We start from the raw sequence: 17,904 nt of genomic DNA on the forward strand, positions 1-17,904 counted from the left end.
GGTTACTCACGGCTCAGCTTCGATGCTCTGGTCAGCAGCTATGTAGTTGGCCGGGATGTAGCCCTGGAGCTTGTGGCCAGGACAGACTGACCCTGCTGGCAGGAGGAGCCTAGCGTACCACCAGCCCTCGTGGGATGCATCCAGCACTTCAAGCTTATCCCCCGCTCGGAAGCTCAAGTCCTCCTCAGTGCGCGCCTCGTAGTCAAAGAGTGCCACAAATCTGCAAGTATTCACCAAATGCTGGCCAGGCAGTGGAGGTAAAGGTTTCTCTTTTATCTTACAGTCTCCATCTTTCTGTCCTGTTTGGAAGTCATTCCTTACGACAGCAAGGTTGGCAAAGACTTGTCCAACTTTCTCATCCTGCTCACCTTCTGTCCCCGAGAATAAGCACGGGATGTAGGGCTCCAAACAGGCGCAGTGCTTCTGACAAAAGTTTCCCATCCTGGTTCCTTATGCCTTCCTGCTTCTGCTTTTCTTTCACTTTTCCCAGTTGCGATACTCTTAGACCAATTTTTGCACCATCAACATTTTAATGTTTCTTCTCTCCCTCCTCCTTTGGCACAAAATGAAACAACTGTGGGCACAGCTGGAAGCTCCTCTCTGAGCCCCACTGAGAGCTCATTACAGGCAGCTCCTGGATCGGGAGTGAAACCTGAGTATCCAAGTGCCGAAGCACATGTGGAGGGAATTTCCCACTTCCTTTTCCGAACAGGAAAGCAACAAAACAGCTAGGCTGGGCTGAGCTCCATGAACAACGGGTGAGCACGGAGCCTCTTCTCCCACAGCAAAACAAGAAGTCAGAACATCTAAGCAAATGAGTTTTTTCTTATCTCAGATGGGGTCCTGTCATATGATCAGCGGTGAACATAAAGTCTGTCTTGGTAATGATTAACCAAGCTGACCTGCCTGTTTCCTTAGCAGTCTCCGACGTGGACAGCTTGAATATTTCTTTTTGTTTCCTGGTTTGTGCTGGTTTCGGCTCCCGGTGGGAAGCCTTTGCTCGCCGGGGGCTGGCAGACGCCCTCACCTGGAGCGCACCTGTGGCTTCTGCTCTCCCTCCACCTGGGCACGTGCCCCTGCTGAGCGCCCGCCCCTCAAACCAGCCCTCCGGCCTTTTTCTTTTTTTTTTTTTTTTTTTTTTTTGAGCTGGGCTTGGCACTTCTTACAAGAAAAATAAATATATGGGGCTTACGGTTATAGATTTTAATTGATTCCTTATTCTACATTTTAAGAAAATGAAGGCACTAGACAAAAAAGTGCTCTAGGTGTTCACCTGATTATACCAATCACGTATTAAAATAACGGCTACCTTCCAGTCACCAAGTAAGCCAACGAAGCCAATCTTACCAGTATGTTCACATTTCTAAAGCACCTATAACCTGGCATACAAACCGAGCACGGGTGTCTGGATACTGCTGCAGCAAAGCAGCCTGGAGAGGCATCTGCCACGTCCCTACAGTGCAGCCCAAGCTTTACAACAGCTGGAAATCACCACAGCCTGGGGCACGCATAATGCTTGGAGAGGGAGAAGGAAGCACAGGAGATAGCCTGTCTGCACCATGCGGTGCCATTTCGGTAAGAGGCAAACTCTTACGGGTAAGAGGTCAATCAAAACCTACACGTGGACCTATAGCTTCCTGGTGATAAAGAAAACTAGGTCCCATCTTTCTTTTTTTTTTTTTTTTGTCAGGAATAACTGCTGTCTTCCTAAACCATTCACACATGTCGCTCAGCTCCATTTACATTTGCTGAGTTCTGTTTCTTTACTTTACCAGAAAAAAACCCCGATGAAATAACTTGGAAACCAAGGCCCCTTGTTTTCACCATGTGTCTCAGTCAGTTCTTTGAGAAGACCTGTGGCACAGGCAGAAGCCTACTGATGGACTAGGGACTGTGGGATAACTGAAAGAGGTCTCCACTAGTATATCACTATCACTAGTTTATCACTATCATCAGGTGCATCTCCACTGAAGAGGGATGGTGAACTGCTTTCTCAGTCCTCTTCTGCATTGTTGCAAAGAAAACTGAATAAAGGAGAAAGTGCCATGCACATTAAGCTATCACTAAACCTCATAACCTGTAGTGAACCCTTTGGGCCTGATCAAAAAATGGCATGCTGATTTCACAGGTTATGAAAATCATATTTAGTTTATGAAGCACTACTGGAGATGATTTTTCCCCACAGCAGTTATTAATCATTACCCAGATCAATAAGAACACAGATATCCAAGAGATATTTACTTTTCTTCGATCTGATGGAGAATATCCAACATTGGGAAAGGCCTGTGTTGAAAAAGAAACTATCTTCATTAGTCTTGCTTCAAGAATTATCTACATTTACCAAAACCAGAGAATATTAGAAAAGATTTATTAAATAATCTGTTTTTTTCAGTTTGCATATTTGATAGTTTTTCTGTAATGTTTTGTCATTCTGGCAACTTGGGCATTAATCTGGCAAAGATTTGCACACATGTTTACTGCACAGAACACTTTCATCATGACAATGGAGCCACTCGCATCGTACAGAATCATTCTCATGCGCAACTCTTTTCGGGATCAAGCCCCATCTCTACACTCAAGTACCAATACATATACACATTAGAAAGCCCTCTGCATTCACTGAGACCACTCAGATAAATATTTATAACTGTAGATAGAATGGGTCTTAAGCCTACAAATATTTGTGTATATGAATATCTTACACCAAATAAACCCAGGTGCTAAATTCATCTTCTCTCCAAATTTATGCCCCTGTTGGGCTTTTCAAGATCAGAAAGACTTTTGCTGGAAGTGATAGATAACTACAAATCGGATTATTTTCCTCCCAACCAACTCTTCAGGATCAGTTCTATTTATGAAACAACTCGACTTTGACAAATAGCCGTGAAATTCATTACTCAGATTTAAAACTCTCCTGAAAAAGAGAGAAGAGTGGGATTCATGAGAACTGCTGAGCAGATTCCCGAGCCCGCATGGGGCAAGATCGTGGCTGAGCTGTGGTGGCCACACTGCAACAGTGCCTCTGCAACGGTCTTTGTTCCCATCCTGGTGACTTTATTGAGGATTCTCTGCATTTCTGAAAACAATGCAGTACTCTCTATGTTTTAGCAATATGTAATTTTATCACAAGGCGAGAAAAAAATGAACATGTAATAAAAATGTTCTTGCTGGTTTTACTGAAAAAAAAAAATCTGATAAATCCCATAATCCTAATTTTCATGCTCACAGTTTGGAACAAATAAGGTTAATCATATGTTTTCAGGGGCTTTTCAGTATAAACTATTGTTTGAGTCATCTGCACCAATATTACATAAAACTCAACAGGATAATCTTTGCAGTACCTATTTCTGGGCTTAATTTAGTTCTTTTGCCTTGCATCCCACTATATTTTCTTTTTGCAAACGGAGGCCAAACAGATCTGTATTGCTTACTGGCCTTCTGTGTCTTTACTTAATTTGTTTTGGAGGCTGAGTGTCAAACCAGAAATTGTCCAATTAAATAAGCTACTGGGTGTAAAGTGGCTGTGAAAGACTTAATCAGATATATTGATGAATTTTACTAGCAAATATGCTTTGAGAAGGACACAAGAGTCTCACCTCATTCTTACAGTCAGCAATAGCTAGCGAGAAAGATGAATTTATTATGACCAGAATGGCACATTTACAGTATAGATACTGAAATTTAGTATTCTGGTCCCTATATTATTAAAAAAATCATTAATATTGCAAGTAGTTTCTTGAAATATGCAACACCTTAAAACAAAGATGGATCATTTACAATCTGTGTCTGACAGGGTCATATAAACTTAGATTTTAGAAAAGGAAATAAACCTATTCAATCAAGTAGTACTTACCCCTTCAAGCTAGCTAATTCCCCATTGCTTTTAAAGTATATTTCCTTGTTCCATAAAGAAAAAAAGTCCACACTGACGCTATAGGTTTGAGAATGACAGATGTCTGAAGTCACTTTTTATATTCTATATGTTGCTTACAAAGTCCTGTGTAGGTAAGACTCTTGCAAGACGACTTACCCCTCCTTAAAGGATTAATTTTCAGTGCTCTAAATCCATTAAATCAAATTATAATTAGTTTAAAGTCAATATTCTTTAGGCCTTGTTTATTCTACAAAATAATCATGTTTAAACACGATGGTGAAACGTATTTCCTTTAGTCGCCTGAATGGACAGAAAGATAGTGTGTTAATATGATATGTTTTAGTAAGCCTGGTACAAACTTAATCTGCAACACTGGTATTAACTGAAGTGCTCTTGGAATGAGGTACTGCTCTGCATGAATTAAGTCTGAGTCGTATTAAATAAGTACAGAAAAGATTTGAATCCAGAATATTTCAAAAGTCTTCTTTTGAGAGAACTTTTATTTGTATTCCATGGTTTCAAAACTTATTTTGTATGAGTTTTCATTACAGATATTTCCTATGTTTATTGATTTCAGAATCACAGAATCACAGAATCACTAGGTTGGAAAGGACCTTCAAGATCATCAAGTCCAACCATTAATCCAGCACCACCATGTCCCCTAAACCATGTCCTGAAGCGCCACATCCACACGTTTTTTGAACACTTCCAGAGATGGCGACTCCACCACCTCCCTGGGCAGCCTGTTCCAATGCCTGACCACCCTCTCAGTGAAGAAATTTTTCCTAATATCCAATCTAAACCTCCCCTGGCGCAACTTGAGGCCATTTCCTCTCATCCTATCACTAGTTACTTGGGAGAAGAGACCAACACCCTCGTCGCCACAACCCCCCTTCAGGTAGTTGTAGAGAGCGATAAGGTCTCCTCTCAGCCTCCTCTTCTCCAGACTAAACAATCCCAGTTCCCTCAGCCGTTCCTCATAAGACATGTGCTCCAGACCCCTCACCAGCTTCGTTGCCCTTCTCTGGACACGCTCCAGCACCTCAACATCCTTCTTGTAGTGAGGGGCCCAAAACTGAACACAGTATTCAAGGTGCGGCCTCACCAGTGCCGAGTACAGGGGCACAATCACTTCCCTACTCCTGCTGGCCACACTATTCCTGATACAGGCCAGGACGCTGTTGGCCTTCTTGGCCACCTGGGCACACTGCCGGCTCATATTCAGCCGGCTGTCAACCAGCACCCCCAGGTCCCTTTCTGCCGGGCAGCTCTCCAGCCACTCCTCCCCAAGCCTGTAGCGTTGCATGGGGTTGTTGTGACCCAAATGCAGGACCCTGCACTTGGCCTTATTAAACCTCATACAGTTGGCCTCTGCCCATCGATCCAGCCTGTCCAGATCCCTCTGCAGAGCCCTCCTACCCTCCAGCAGATCAACACTCCCACTCAACTTGGTGTCATCTGCAAACTTACTGAGAGAGCACTCTGTATGTATCTGATTTGTATGTGTACTGTATGGAACTATTGGCGTAATTACATAAAACCTCAGAGTTATAGAAAAAATGAACCCTCCTCCACCTCATAAGTTTGCTGCTCCGTATTTCAGAAACAGGGAGTGAACGTCACTGAGCATCAGGCTTTGGTACTGATGATACATGTTGTTTGAAACAATTCCCCTACGCCATGAAGAAAATTACAGTCAGAACAGTACTCTGCTGGGGAAAAAGAATATTCCAAGGCAATAGCCACCAACAGTTTTGTTAAGAAATATGAGTCAGTTCAAACTGGAAATTGAGAGAGAGAGTGTTTTTTTCTGAATAATAAGATGAGAAGACAACAGAAACAAACATTTTCCTCCGCAATTGTTTTGAATTTTGTAAACAGGAAAAACTCCATGTGGAAAAATGAGAAATTAAGACATAAAATACAAGAATCATAATTAAATAATGTATGAAACAGCTGTCTGTAGTATCACTGTCTGTATTGTATATTCTTTTTCAAGTCAGTAGCTACACTGATGCATTAACATATGCTAATTTAAATATTTCACATAATATATCTTACTTAGAAAAACTTCTTAATACATTATGATAAAGCAAGTCAAATGTTCCAGCAAAGTAAAATATTCAAATAATATGATCTTTAAAGAAATTAGAAGAAAAGCAAATGCATACTATTCTGAATCCATGCTTGGAAAATAATTTAAATGATTAAACATTTTAAAGTTGTGTTGTTTTTTTAAGGTAACAAATTGAGATGAAGAACGGTGATTTTTTTTATTACAGCTGTCTTTTCAGCTATATTTCTTTCCCTTTGCACATTAGAATGGAGCACATTACCACCACTTTGTAGCTTTTTTTATACTCCTTTTAATCAGCACTTCTTTTTTTTTCTGTAATTTGCAAATTGCTATTCTTCTCTATGAAAATAAATTATGTGTGTAATTTTACTCTTGACAAAATTGTTTACTCTTATTGATTAATCACATTCCTGGTTTTGTACATTATCTTAGACCATAAATCTGCAAAGACATAGAGTTATATTTGATTCGGCATTTTCCAACCTTAAATCTTTTGCATTTGTGATGAGAAAACTCTGGCTATTTATTTTCATAAGGCTGATCTAGTAATCCATCTCTACTCTAGAAAGCATTAAAAGTACATTTTCAAGTGCTTCGGTGATGAGGGTTGCTTATTTATTAGCTGAATTTGGGCCTAAAACAGGCTACATCTGACAACGAATTAATAGAGAGGAATAAGGCTCTGCCAAGGAGTGACAGAATAGAGACTTTCTCTATTTCTTCAAACAATCAGATCTCACTCTACTTAAATTTAATGTGAATTTTGCCATTATCTGCAATGGGACCAGACTTCAGACATTATTTTTCATTTTATTGTACATTATTCTAAATGATATACAGTACACGATGTTAAAAATTGTAAGTTAATTTGCTTTCTATGAAGCAGCCTTTCTGAATAAAACCATGCTGTAGCTCTCTAGGGCATGAAAAATACTTCTAATCAAATCTGTCTCTGGGTGGGAAAAAATATGGTAAGCAGATGACAAAGAATTATCAGCAAACATGACTTTGCCATTCTTTTAAGAAAATGTATTCCAACACTGACTCTGTTATGGATAGTTTTTAAATTTAGAAAGTGTATATATTTATGAAGATTTTATGATGGGTCAAGATCATTTCTCGCATAACTCTATCAAATTCTGCATGCTATGCCATAGATGACTTATGAACATAATTTACCATATTCATCTTCAGAAGTTGGAATTGTAGCAAGAGAAGCAGAAAAGTCCAAAGAGGGATGGATGGAAAGGAATAGTGTATCAAACTACTGTACTCAATGTTTCACCTGTGAACAAAAGTGGTGTTTTTTTCCCAAAAATAAAATCAGTGCTCTCTCCTGACCTGTGCATGTGGGAAAGGCAGCATCTTACAAGGAGCTAAAACTTACAATTAGAATATATTGATATATCATATAAAGGAACACAACTTTTTAATTACTTTAATTTACTGAAATATTACATGTAAAAGGAGTAGAAAAATGCTAGCTATTAATTTTAGAATAGAATAGAATAGAATAGAATAGAATAGAATAGAATAGAATAGAATAGAACAGAACAGAACAGAACAGAATAGAGTAATTTCAGCTGAAAGGGACCTACAACAACCATCTAGCCCAACTGCCTGACCACTTCAGGGCTGACCAAAAGTTAAAGCATGTTATTAAGGGCATTGTCCAAATGCCTCTTGAACACTGACAGGCTTGGGGCATCGACCACCTCTCTACGAAGCCTGTTCCAGTGTTTGACCACCCTGTCAGTAAAGAAATGCTTCCTAATATCCGGTATAAACCTCCCCTGATGCAGCTTTGAAGTATTCACACGTGTCCTATCACTGGATCCCAGGGAGAAGAGACCACCACCTCCCTCTCCACTCCATTTTATTTTTATTCTTCCTGCAAGATAAACCATATTTATAAAAATCACTCCACATTACTGTAAATTGTGCATATACTAGGATTTTATACAGCTAAAATTACTCTGTAGGAAAAGGGCTGGGTCCATAATCTGTTCCTGTGATTATACGAACCCTGTGCAAAGTCCATCCACCTTCCAGGCTAGGTCTCCCTCTCTCCTTGTATATTTTCTATATCATATCCTACCTCTCATTTTCTTTCTGCTTTATCTGTCTTTCACACGTGTGCAGTGAGATGCTGTACAGAGAACATTACCCAACATGGAAGACATGGTCTTTATAAACCTGAGGAAAGGGCATAGGAAGTGTCCCATGGCGAGCATTGAGGGAGCTGGCGGAGGAGCTTGCCAAGCCACTCTCCATCATTTATCAGCAGTCCTGGTTAACAGGGGAGGTCCCAGATGACTGGAGGCTTGCCAATGTGATGCCTGTCTACAAGAAAGGCCGGAACAAGGATCCCAGGAACTACAGGCCTGTCAGCCTGACCTTGGTATTGGGGAAGATTATAGAGAGATTCATCCTGAGAGCTCTCACAGGGCATGTGCAGGACAACCAAGGGATCAGGCCCAGCCAGCACAGGTTCATGAAAGGCAGGTCCTGCTTGACCAACCGTATCTCCTTCTATGACCAGGTGACCCATCCAGTGCATGAGGGAAAGGCTGTGGATGTTGTCTACCTGGACTTTAGTAAAGCCTTTGACAGCATCTCCCATAGCATTCTCCTGGAGAAACTAGCGGCTCGTGGCTTGGATGGGTTTACTCTTCACTGGGTAAAGAACTGGCTGGATGGCCAAGCCCAGAGAGTTGTGGTGGAGTTAAATCCAGCTGGTGGCCGGTTACAAGCGGTGTTCCCCAGGGCTCAGTTCTGGGGCCGGTCTTGTTCAGTATCTTTATTGATGATCTGGATGAGGGAATCGAGTGCTCCCTCAGTAAGTTTGCAGATGACACCAAGTTTGGTGGGAGTGGTGATCTGCTGGAGGGTAGGAAGGCTCTGCAGAGAGATCTGGACAGACTGGATCGATGGGCCGAGGTCAACTGTATGAGGCTTAATAAGGCCAAGCGCCAGGTCCTGCATTTGGGTCACAACAACCCCATGCAACGCTACAGGCTTGGGGAGGAGTAGCTGGAGAGCTGCCCAGCGGAAAGGGACCTGGGGGTGCTGGTTGACAGCCGGCTGAATATGAGCCAGCAGTGTGCCCAGGTGGCCAAGAAGGCCAACAGCATCCTGGCCTGTATCAGAACTAGTGTGGCCAGCAGGAGGAGGGAAGTGATCGTGCCCCTGTACTCGGCACTGGTGAGGCCACACCTCAAATCCTGTGTTCAGTTCTGAGCCCCTCACTACAAGAAGGATGCTGAGATGCTGGAGCGTGTCCAGAGAAGGGCAACGAAGCTGGGAAGGGGTTTGGAGAACAAGTCTTATGAGGAACGGCTGAGGGAACAGGGGTTGTTCAGTCTGGAGAAGAGGAGGCTGAGGGGAGACCTCATCGCACCCTACAACTACCTGGAAGGGGGTTGTGGTGAGGTGGGTGTTGGTCTCTTCTCCCAAGTAACTAGGGATAGAACGAGAGGAAATGGCTTCAAGTTGCACTAGGGGAGTTTTAGACTGGATATTAGGAAAAAATTTACGGAGAGTGTGGTCAAACATTGAAACAGGCTGCCCAGGGAGCTGGTGGAGTCACCATCACTGGAAGTATTCAAAAAACATGTAGACGTGGCACTTCGGGACATGGTTTAGTGGGCATGGTGGTGTTGGGTTGATGGTTGGACTTGATGATCTTGAAGGTCTTTTCCAGCCTTAATGATTCTGTGATTCTGTGAAAAGGAAGCTATCATCCTGGGGCTTACTTCAAAATGATGTTGGGAAGCAGCAGCCAGGGCACGTGTTAAACTCTGGAAACAACCTTAAACACCATAGAGTAGCCATGGCCAATGGCACAACTGATTTAAAAAATGTTGTCTTACCTACACATCTTCAGAAGCATAGGTATAATCTGAGGGTCAACCAATACCAATACTTAGGTGACTAATTTCTATATTTGATCCAGTATAAAAGGTCTTAGAAACACGTTTTCCTTACTCTGAAGTCAGTGACAATATAGTCATCAGTTTAACCGAGAGCAGGATTTCACTTTTACCCTTAGTTTATGTATTATTATTTTTGTATCAGTTTTTGACTTATGTTTAGAATAGTCTTTATGTAAAGTTGCAGCATGTGAAGTTATTTTTGTTGTGTTTCAGCATGTCTGACCTGTTTCCCATGTGTTCAAAATACAAAGTTTCACAAATGAAACTGATGCAACTTGTCCTGCAAATATGTATACTCTTATCCTCCTTCCTTTCCTTTTGTTTCTGTATTCTTCTCTCCCTCTCTCCGAGTATCCTTTCTATATAGTTTCCTACCTCCTTGTTTCTTTCTGCTGTATGTTTTTCACAGGTATGCAGTGAGATGCTCTACAAAGAACCTTACCCAACATGCGAGTCATGGTCTTTATAAACATAACGAAAGGGGACAGGAAGTAAGCACCTTTAGTGATAACGCAGTTTCAGTGAGCATTTTTGGTACAGATTTCTGTTGTTGTGGACAGAATAATTTACTCTTCCTCTCCGAAAAAAATTTCCCAAATTCATATTCCTCTGTCTTTGTTTCCACAGCTTTAAACCTTATTGGAATTCTCCCTCTCCCTGAGAACAGCATGAGGCTCAACACAACAACATAGGTAAACGTGAACATACAGTTTTCCTGTAAATACAAGAGATGGCTCTAACCTTCTTCACAGACTTACATACAGAGTACAGTTCTTTAAAAAGTTACATCAGCATGATGGAATCTTCTTGAGGCTTAGTATACACTTAGAGTTTTAGAATATATTCTTCTAGATCACTTCCTTCTTATCAAAATTCAGCATACTTTTTTTATCCTTTCATCAGAAGATTACTAGACACCTTCTTGAGTCAGAAGCAGAACAGTAAATATCAAATGTAATTTATATTCAAAAAAAGCTTATATATGAGATTTATAAGCATTAATACTAGCATTTTATTATTGCAGCTCCAAGGAACAGTGCTCTCAGTGTCTGGCATACTCAGAAATGAACACATACAGAAGAAAATACTTCTTAAATAGAAGACCAAGCATTCCTTAATAAAGATGACTCATTGTTAAAAGAAGAAAAAAACCCTGATTTATTTACTCATCATAGTGATAGCATAGAATTTGATATTGAAAATCTTAACATGGTGATGATTGTAATGAATTAAGTAACTTGTATGTTACTTTACTTTGAAAGCACGACTTGCTGTGTTACATTACTGTGGGTTCATTATTTCAGTACTTAGCCCTGGTAAGGCCAAAACTGGAGCAATGTGTCCAGTTTTTGATCCTGTATTCCAGAAAAAAAAAATATATGGACCAATTTGATAATGAATGAGTGATGAATGAATATCATTCAGATTGAGAATGAAAGATAAGAGGGCTCGAAACACCTCAGCTTTTAAGGAAGGACCGTAAATAACAAAAAGATTCTGTGGGAAAATACACAGCAGCAGCTCTCAAATAGATGGAAGGCTGGTATGCAGTGAATGACATGGTTCTCACAGCTGCTAGGAATAGGACACAACATAAGACAAAAAAGATGCATTAGAGCAACAGAGACTTTGTTTTGACAAGGGCGGGGGAGAAAACTCAGTGTTCTGTGTGTAAGGACTGTTAAAGACTGGAAGAAATTGCTTCAGTGGCTCTTTGGTCTTTTTAAGAAGAAGTTAGACAATTGACTATTAGGGATCTTAGTACTCTGTTTGATCCTGCCCCAGGGCAAGAAAATGACTGTCTTTAGGTCTTTCCTAGTTCTGTTATCGTCAAGCCCGTAGTTTTATAATTGTGGCATTTCCCACTGGCTGTTCAATAGCTCTGTTCCTTTGTGCAAACTGTGTATTGAAATACATCAGATTTGTCTTTTATGCAATCATTAGTAAGTGTCAGGCTTGAAATGTAAGCCTGTAATCTACTTCAACAACTCAGAAATCCTCACAATGTCTGAATTAGACATATTCCAATTTTACTCATGAACAAATCTAAGCCATAAGTGATTAAGTTATCTGCACTTGAATACACCATGAACAAATGGGAAATGAGGACTGAAAACTTAAGAGTCCTACCCCGGATTTTATGCTTAAAATTGCAAAAATAACAAAATGGTATGTTAAAAAATACCCAAACATAGAATAAACAAGGCAGTGTCCCATAGATCACAGAAACTGCACAGTTCTCTCACCATAAAATACAAACAGGTCTACTTTGGAAACTTCCCAAAAAGTCTGTATTTCCCATACAATTTCTTTTGACTAAATGTAGCATCCATGCAGCTCAAAAAGAAAAATATTTCAAAGTGCCTTTAGACAACTATTCAGAGTTTTAAAATACATACTCACTAAGGGTCCAGCAATCAGTCTTGGCTATTAATCACTCTGACAAAATCATTAATTTTCATTTCCTTCTTTCAGGTTTTGTGGGAACAGCCTTAGTTAAATTACAAGATCTGAGAGAGATGATAATGACAATAAGCAGGCTTTTGAGAGATTCTGAGCATCTAGTGGATTACTATCTGTTTAACCTTTTAATGAACTCTTGGGTTTAGTTTTGGGAATCTTGTTTCTTTTGCAGCATGAGTCTCATTTCTATGCTGGTGAGACAGAGAACGTAACCAATATAGTACTGAGGTGCCAGATGTAATCAGATGTCCTGCTCCCAGCAGGATGCTATAAATTGTAGGTGTGTGATTCTACTGAACAAGTTAATGTGTCCATATTTTGTGCCATATAAAAAGGCTACTAAAAAAACCCATAAATATTAAAACTTCTGAAATTGCTAGAATTTAATAAAATCCTAAATCCTGATCAATAGTCAAGTATGTTCACCTAGGAAGTGAACTTCTACCTAGTAAGAAGGCACCTCGTGTCACAGAGGGATGCCTTGAAGATTACGTAGTATTTTCCTAAACTTTTAAAGGTCTACTAAAGAAATAGTAAGTGCTAATGACTGTTTTTCAAAGCAAATATATTCTTGACAGTTTTTGATTTCTCACTAAGAACCAGGATATCCTTGAAATGAATTAGTGTTGTTAGATCTATGCCTACTAAAACATCACTCTCTAGTAAGTCAGAGGCCTGCTTCTGTATATTCTTGTTTTATTCCTCTGATGGTTCCTCATCAGAAGTGTTTCCTTCTAAGTGTCCTAAACTTAAAACCACAGAAACAAATCCTGCAATCCTGTTCAACTTCAAATATGTGAAGAATCCCATTGAAAGTACAATTTCATGCAAAATCCTGGAAACGTGGTGTACCTGTGTGACTACCACCGACTACTAGTGAGTGTTTCTTTCAAGCTGTGATTGTGGGGTCAGAGATGAAGCTAGCATTATGCTCCCTAGGCCCTTCGAGTTAAATATGTACAGCATCCTTATGCCAAAACAACCACATTGTATTTGAATCTGATTGCTGATCCACGCATAAAAGAGGAAGCAGAAGGGTAGTGGTGCATTGAACTGCCTGTAGGATGGGAGCTGTGCGGTGGCTTTTCAGGAGTTGTTAAGGGTGCTTGTGTGCCACTTCAGCACCAAACGGGCTAATAGGAGGGTCCAACCGAGATGGGAGTGAAGTTAGAGCAACAGCAGTGTTTGTCTGGGGGCTGCCCCAGACCGTGGGAGGGTAAGGGGCGTTCTGACCAGACGTGTATGCAGAGCTCCCTGAGCTGGGCCAGCTGGGAGAGCCCAAGATGTGGGCTCCGTCCTCCTGCCGGTCTGGGGTGGAGGCAACAGTTCTCAGATGGGGAGTTTGTGCTGTGAAGAGCAGGGAGTTATCCCGGCGGGGAGAGCGGGCACCATGCTCGGCGGGGTGGAGGTGGCCTGTCAGTGCAGCGTGGGGATGCTGGGCTGTGAGGCACTCCTCTGCCTGTGCATTGAACAACTTCATGGTTAAAAGCTAAAACAAGTGCAAACCTGAGGTTCTAGCTCTTACCAGTGTGCTAAAATAAAACATAAAAAAAAAAAACCAACACTTTTTCGTTTGACTTATTCTACTCCAAGAGTATTTTCATTTGTTTTTAAAACCAAACAGGCAAAAATCTAGAATGTTCTGAGCTTACTTTTGTGTAAGAAGATATTACTTGTCAAAAATGAAAATGCTTCATGTTTGTTCAAATTCTTGTTTTATTTTCACATATCATGATTGCATACTCCCCTGTAGCAATACGGGGGGGCCCTATTTTTTTTTTTAACTAAACTCTTATAACCTTTGCCTAAATAGGCAAATAGCTGCAACTGCATAGCTGGGACAAAAGACAAAACACAACTGACAAAGTCAACTTGCGCAGCCTGTGGAAAATAAAACCGAAGGAAAGTAAAATAGATTAAGGTGCAGATGATTTGAGCTAACTTGCAGGGATATGCTCCGTTGTGTCGTAATGCTGCCCTCTTAAGGGCAAAGAAAGCTGGGAGCTGGAGTACCTGTCTGGCTCAGAGGCCTACAATTTCTGTGTGACAGCTAAGATTTATCTGAGGTATTTTGACATGGTTCTAATGCCTTTATGTATGTTACCACACCCTGTTACGTTTCTTTTGCCCTCCGGGGCACGTTAGCACACTCCTGCCCTCAAAAACTGCACGGTGCCTCTTCTGCGTGGAAAGCAGGCATGAGGCACGATGAAAACCGAAATGCCCCTTTGCACGCCTGTGAAAGGCTGTGACACACCAGCTCTCGCACATCACACGTGTTTCCTGCAGGTCGCTAAGTGTGAGGGCAGCAAGCGCGGGCAGCACCAGCTACCGGGGGAGCTCCCTCCGGGTGCCCTTTCAGCCTCGGCCCTGGCCTGAGGGATGCTGCAGCTGCAGGAGGTGAGCCGCACCAGTTATGTCCCCTGCAGCGTGACTAGTTAGACATTCCCTTGACAGGACAATTTTATAAGGCCTTTGACATGGTCCCCCACAACATCCTTCTCTCTAAATTGCAGAGATATGGTGTTGATGGGTGGACTGTTCAATGGATGAGGAATTGGTTGGATGGTCGCATCTGGAGGGTAGTGGTCAATGGCTCAATGTCCAGATGGAGATCGGCGATGAGCGGTGTCCCTCAGGGGTCGGTACTGGGACCAGGACTCTTTAATATCTTCATCAATGACATAGTGGGATCAAGTGCACCCTCAGCAAGTTTGCAGATGACACTAAGCTGAGTGGCGCGGTTGACACACCTGAGGGATGGGATGCCATCTAGAGGGACCTGGACAAGCTTGAGGAATGGGCCCATGTGAACCTCATGAGGTTCCACAAGGTCAAGTGCAGGGTTCTGCACCCTGGTCAGGACAAGCCACGGTACCAGTACAGGCTGGGCGATGAAGGGATCAAGAGCAGCCCTGCTGAGAAGGACTTGGGGGTACTGGTGGATGAAGAGCTGGACATGAGCTGGCAATGGGTGCTCGCAGCCCAGAAGGCCAACTGTACCCTGGGCTGCATCCAAAGAAGCATGGCCAGCAGGTCGAGGGAGGTGATTCTGCCTCTCTGCTCCACTCTGGTGAGACCCCACCTGGAGTCCTGCATCCAGCTCTGGAGCCCTCAGCACAGGATAGGCATAGAGCTGTTGGAGAGGGTCCAGAGGAGGGCCACAAAAATGATCAGAGGGATGGAACATCTCTCTTACAAGGAAAGGCTGAGGGAGTTGAGGTTGTTCAGCCTGGAGAAAAGAAGGCTCTGGAGAGACCTTATTGCTGCCTTCCAGTACTTAAAGGGGACCTATAAGAAAGATGGGGACAGACTTTTTAGCAGGGCTTGTTGCAATTGGACAAGGGGTAATGGTTTTCAACTAAAAGAGGGTGGATTCAGACTAGATCTAAGGAAGAAATTTTTCACAATGAGGGTGATGAACCACTGGCACAGGTTGCCTGGAGAGGTGGTAGATGACCCATCCCTGGCAACATTCCAGGTCAGGTTGTCCGGGGCTCTGAGCAACCTAATTTGGTTGAAGATGTCCCTGCTCACTGCATGGGGGTTGGACTAGATGACCTTTAAATGTCCCTTCCAACTCAAACTATTCTATGATTCTATGATTTTTCCCAGTGGATTATTACCACATATATACAATAAAAAAGTAATTACTGTGATGCATGAATTGACCATAGAGAAACCTAAAATATTATCAGCTAGGACCCCATAGCCCAAAAGCTCGACCTCAGTTATGTGAACATCTCTGAGCGGCTCATGGTACCATCAAACTGGAAAGACAGAGCTGAAAGGATGCTGTTAACCCATTAAGGTAGTTCAGTTGTTAGAAGGGATTTCGTTTAAAGGCAGCTCCTTTCTGAGAAAGGCCCTAGGGTGGGATGTCAGTATGTTTAAAGAATTTATCTGAAAGGAAGAAACCGAGAGACAAAGCAATGCTTGTAAGCCAAAAGAAAAAGAAATAAATTTGGCGAGGGATTATGCTGGAAGTAAACTGCCAAGACTTTCCTGTTATCAGGTTTGTGCTGTGAATACTGAAGGTGAAGGTGACATTCTCTTATTTATCTTCTCTTTTCCCAGAACTGAAAACCAATTCTCTTCATCAACATTTTCTATATTTCTTGTTGTCATAGTTCTAATTTAATCTACTTCATGCACCTGAAATTTAACTTGCTGAATCTCTCCATTGGTGATTATTGTTCCTCACATAAAGTGGTTTAAGATTAAATATGATTAGTACTTTTGTGCCATAAATTCTAAGATAGCTTGTCATTACTGCCAGTATAATTGTGCAGCACTCACAAAATCTGGCTGTTGAAGATTACATTCAGTTAACAATGAATACAGAGCCCAGAGGCTGGTCTAGATCATCTTTAAAGGTCCCTTCCAACCCAAACCATCCCATGATTCTATCAATGAATATATGATTTTCGATATCTGTCTAGATGTTTCAATATTGTAGGGTGTTCAGTTCATTTTGTGGTGAGTTTCCATACAAAATGTTTTACAGGCATAATAAGCAAAGTTACAAATTTAAAATGCCATAATCTAAACACAATTTTGGAAGGTACAGGAGGTGTTTTAGGAAAAAAAAAAAAGTTGTTCTGGAATAAGAGAGATGTACTGATATAATCTGCAAGGCAGACAAACATTAAGTTAATTTGAGGATAGTGTGAAACAGCAGCTGTGGATGAACTCTTGGACCTACTGAAGTCAAAATTGTGGCCATTGACTTCACTGGGGCAGGACTTTGCCCTGTGTTTCCATGTTTTTCACATGTAAAGTGAGCAGCTTTAGGAAGATAAAATACCTTGTGCTCAGAGTTCCTGGGCTGCTGCCTCATCTTTACATTTGTGATCTCTGTTGCATGCAAGATCCTAGATGAATCTCTATCTGTATGCTCAGGTTTCACACCTGATAATTTGGAAAATACATACATGCATAGGTATATATATATTCAAGTTTATATGCACATATATAATTTTTAACATATAACTAAAACATATATATGTATAAATATGTATATCCAATTCATGGTATAGATAATGTATAGTGTATACAATATATATGGTATGCATATGTATAAATAAGTAACAGCATTAGGAAGTATATTAATGTCTGTGGGAGATACTGAGAGCCTTTGAAAGAAGCTGCTATACAATGATCTCAGGTAAAATTATGCAATCCATTTCTTTCTTGCTCTGACATATTAAGTGCTCATCCTGTCCTACTATTAGCATTAGTGAATTTTATTCCTAATTTCCATGTATTTTCCTGTCTAGTCCATTTTTAATCTGATACTAAACTTCTCTGCAGAACTTTTAAATGTATGTGATAGGTCATGTTATTTAAATTTCTCTCATCTCTGTCTACCTGAGCATAGCAAACTGAATTATAATACATAAGTACATTGTATCTCATTCAACTATTTGAATGTATTTCCAAAAGCATTTCAGTGTGGAATACGAAATTATCATTGAGCCATCCTGCAAAAATCAAATCATAATTTGATATAATCAAAACATAATTATTTTGATATAATCAAAACTGCTGCTGTG

The 17,904-nt window shown here is 41.1% G+C and overlaps 1 protein-coding gene across 1 annotated transcript in view; it reads right to left on the reverse strand.

The window, feature by feature from the left end:
- The window catches only part of FRK (fyn related Src family tyrosine kinase), a gene marked incomplete at both ends in the record, with an annotated part of 51,848 nt that extends 51,407 nt beyond the window's left edge, over nt 1-441 (reverse strand). The window contains one exon of the mRNA XM_081998526.1: nt 11-441. Within this exon, the coding sequence (XP_081854652.1) occupies nt 11-441 (431 nt within the window). The remainder of the gene's footprint in view (nt 1-10) is intronic.
- Nucleotides 442-17,904: the final 17,463 nt, after the last annotated feature.

This window comes from Phaethon aethereus (genome assembly GCF_964289735.1).
Source record: "Phaethon aethereus genome assembly, chromosome: 3".
Lineage (NCBI taxonomy): Eukaryota > Metazoa > Chordata > Aves > Phaethontiformes > Phaethontidae > Phaethon > Phaethon aethereus.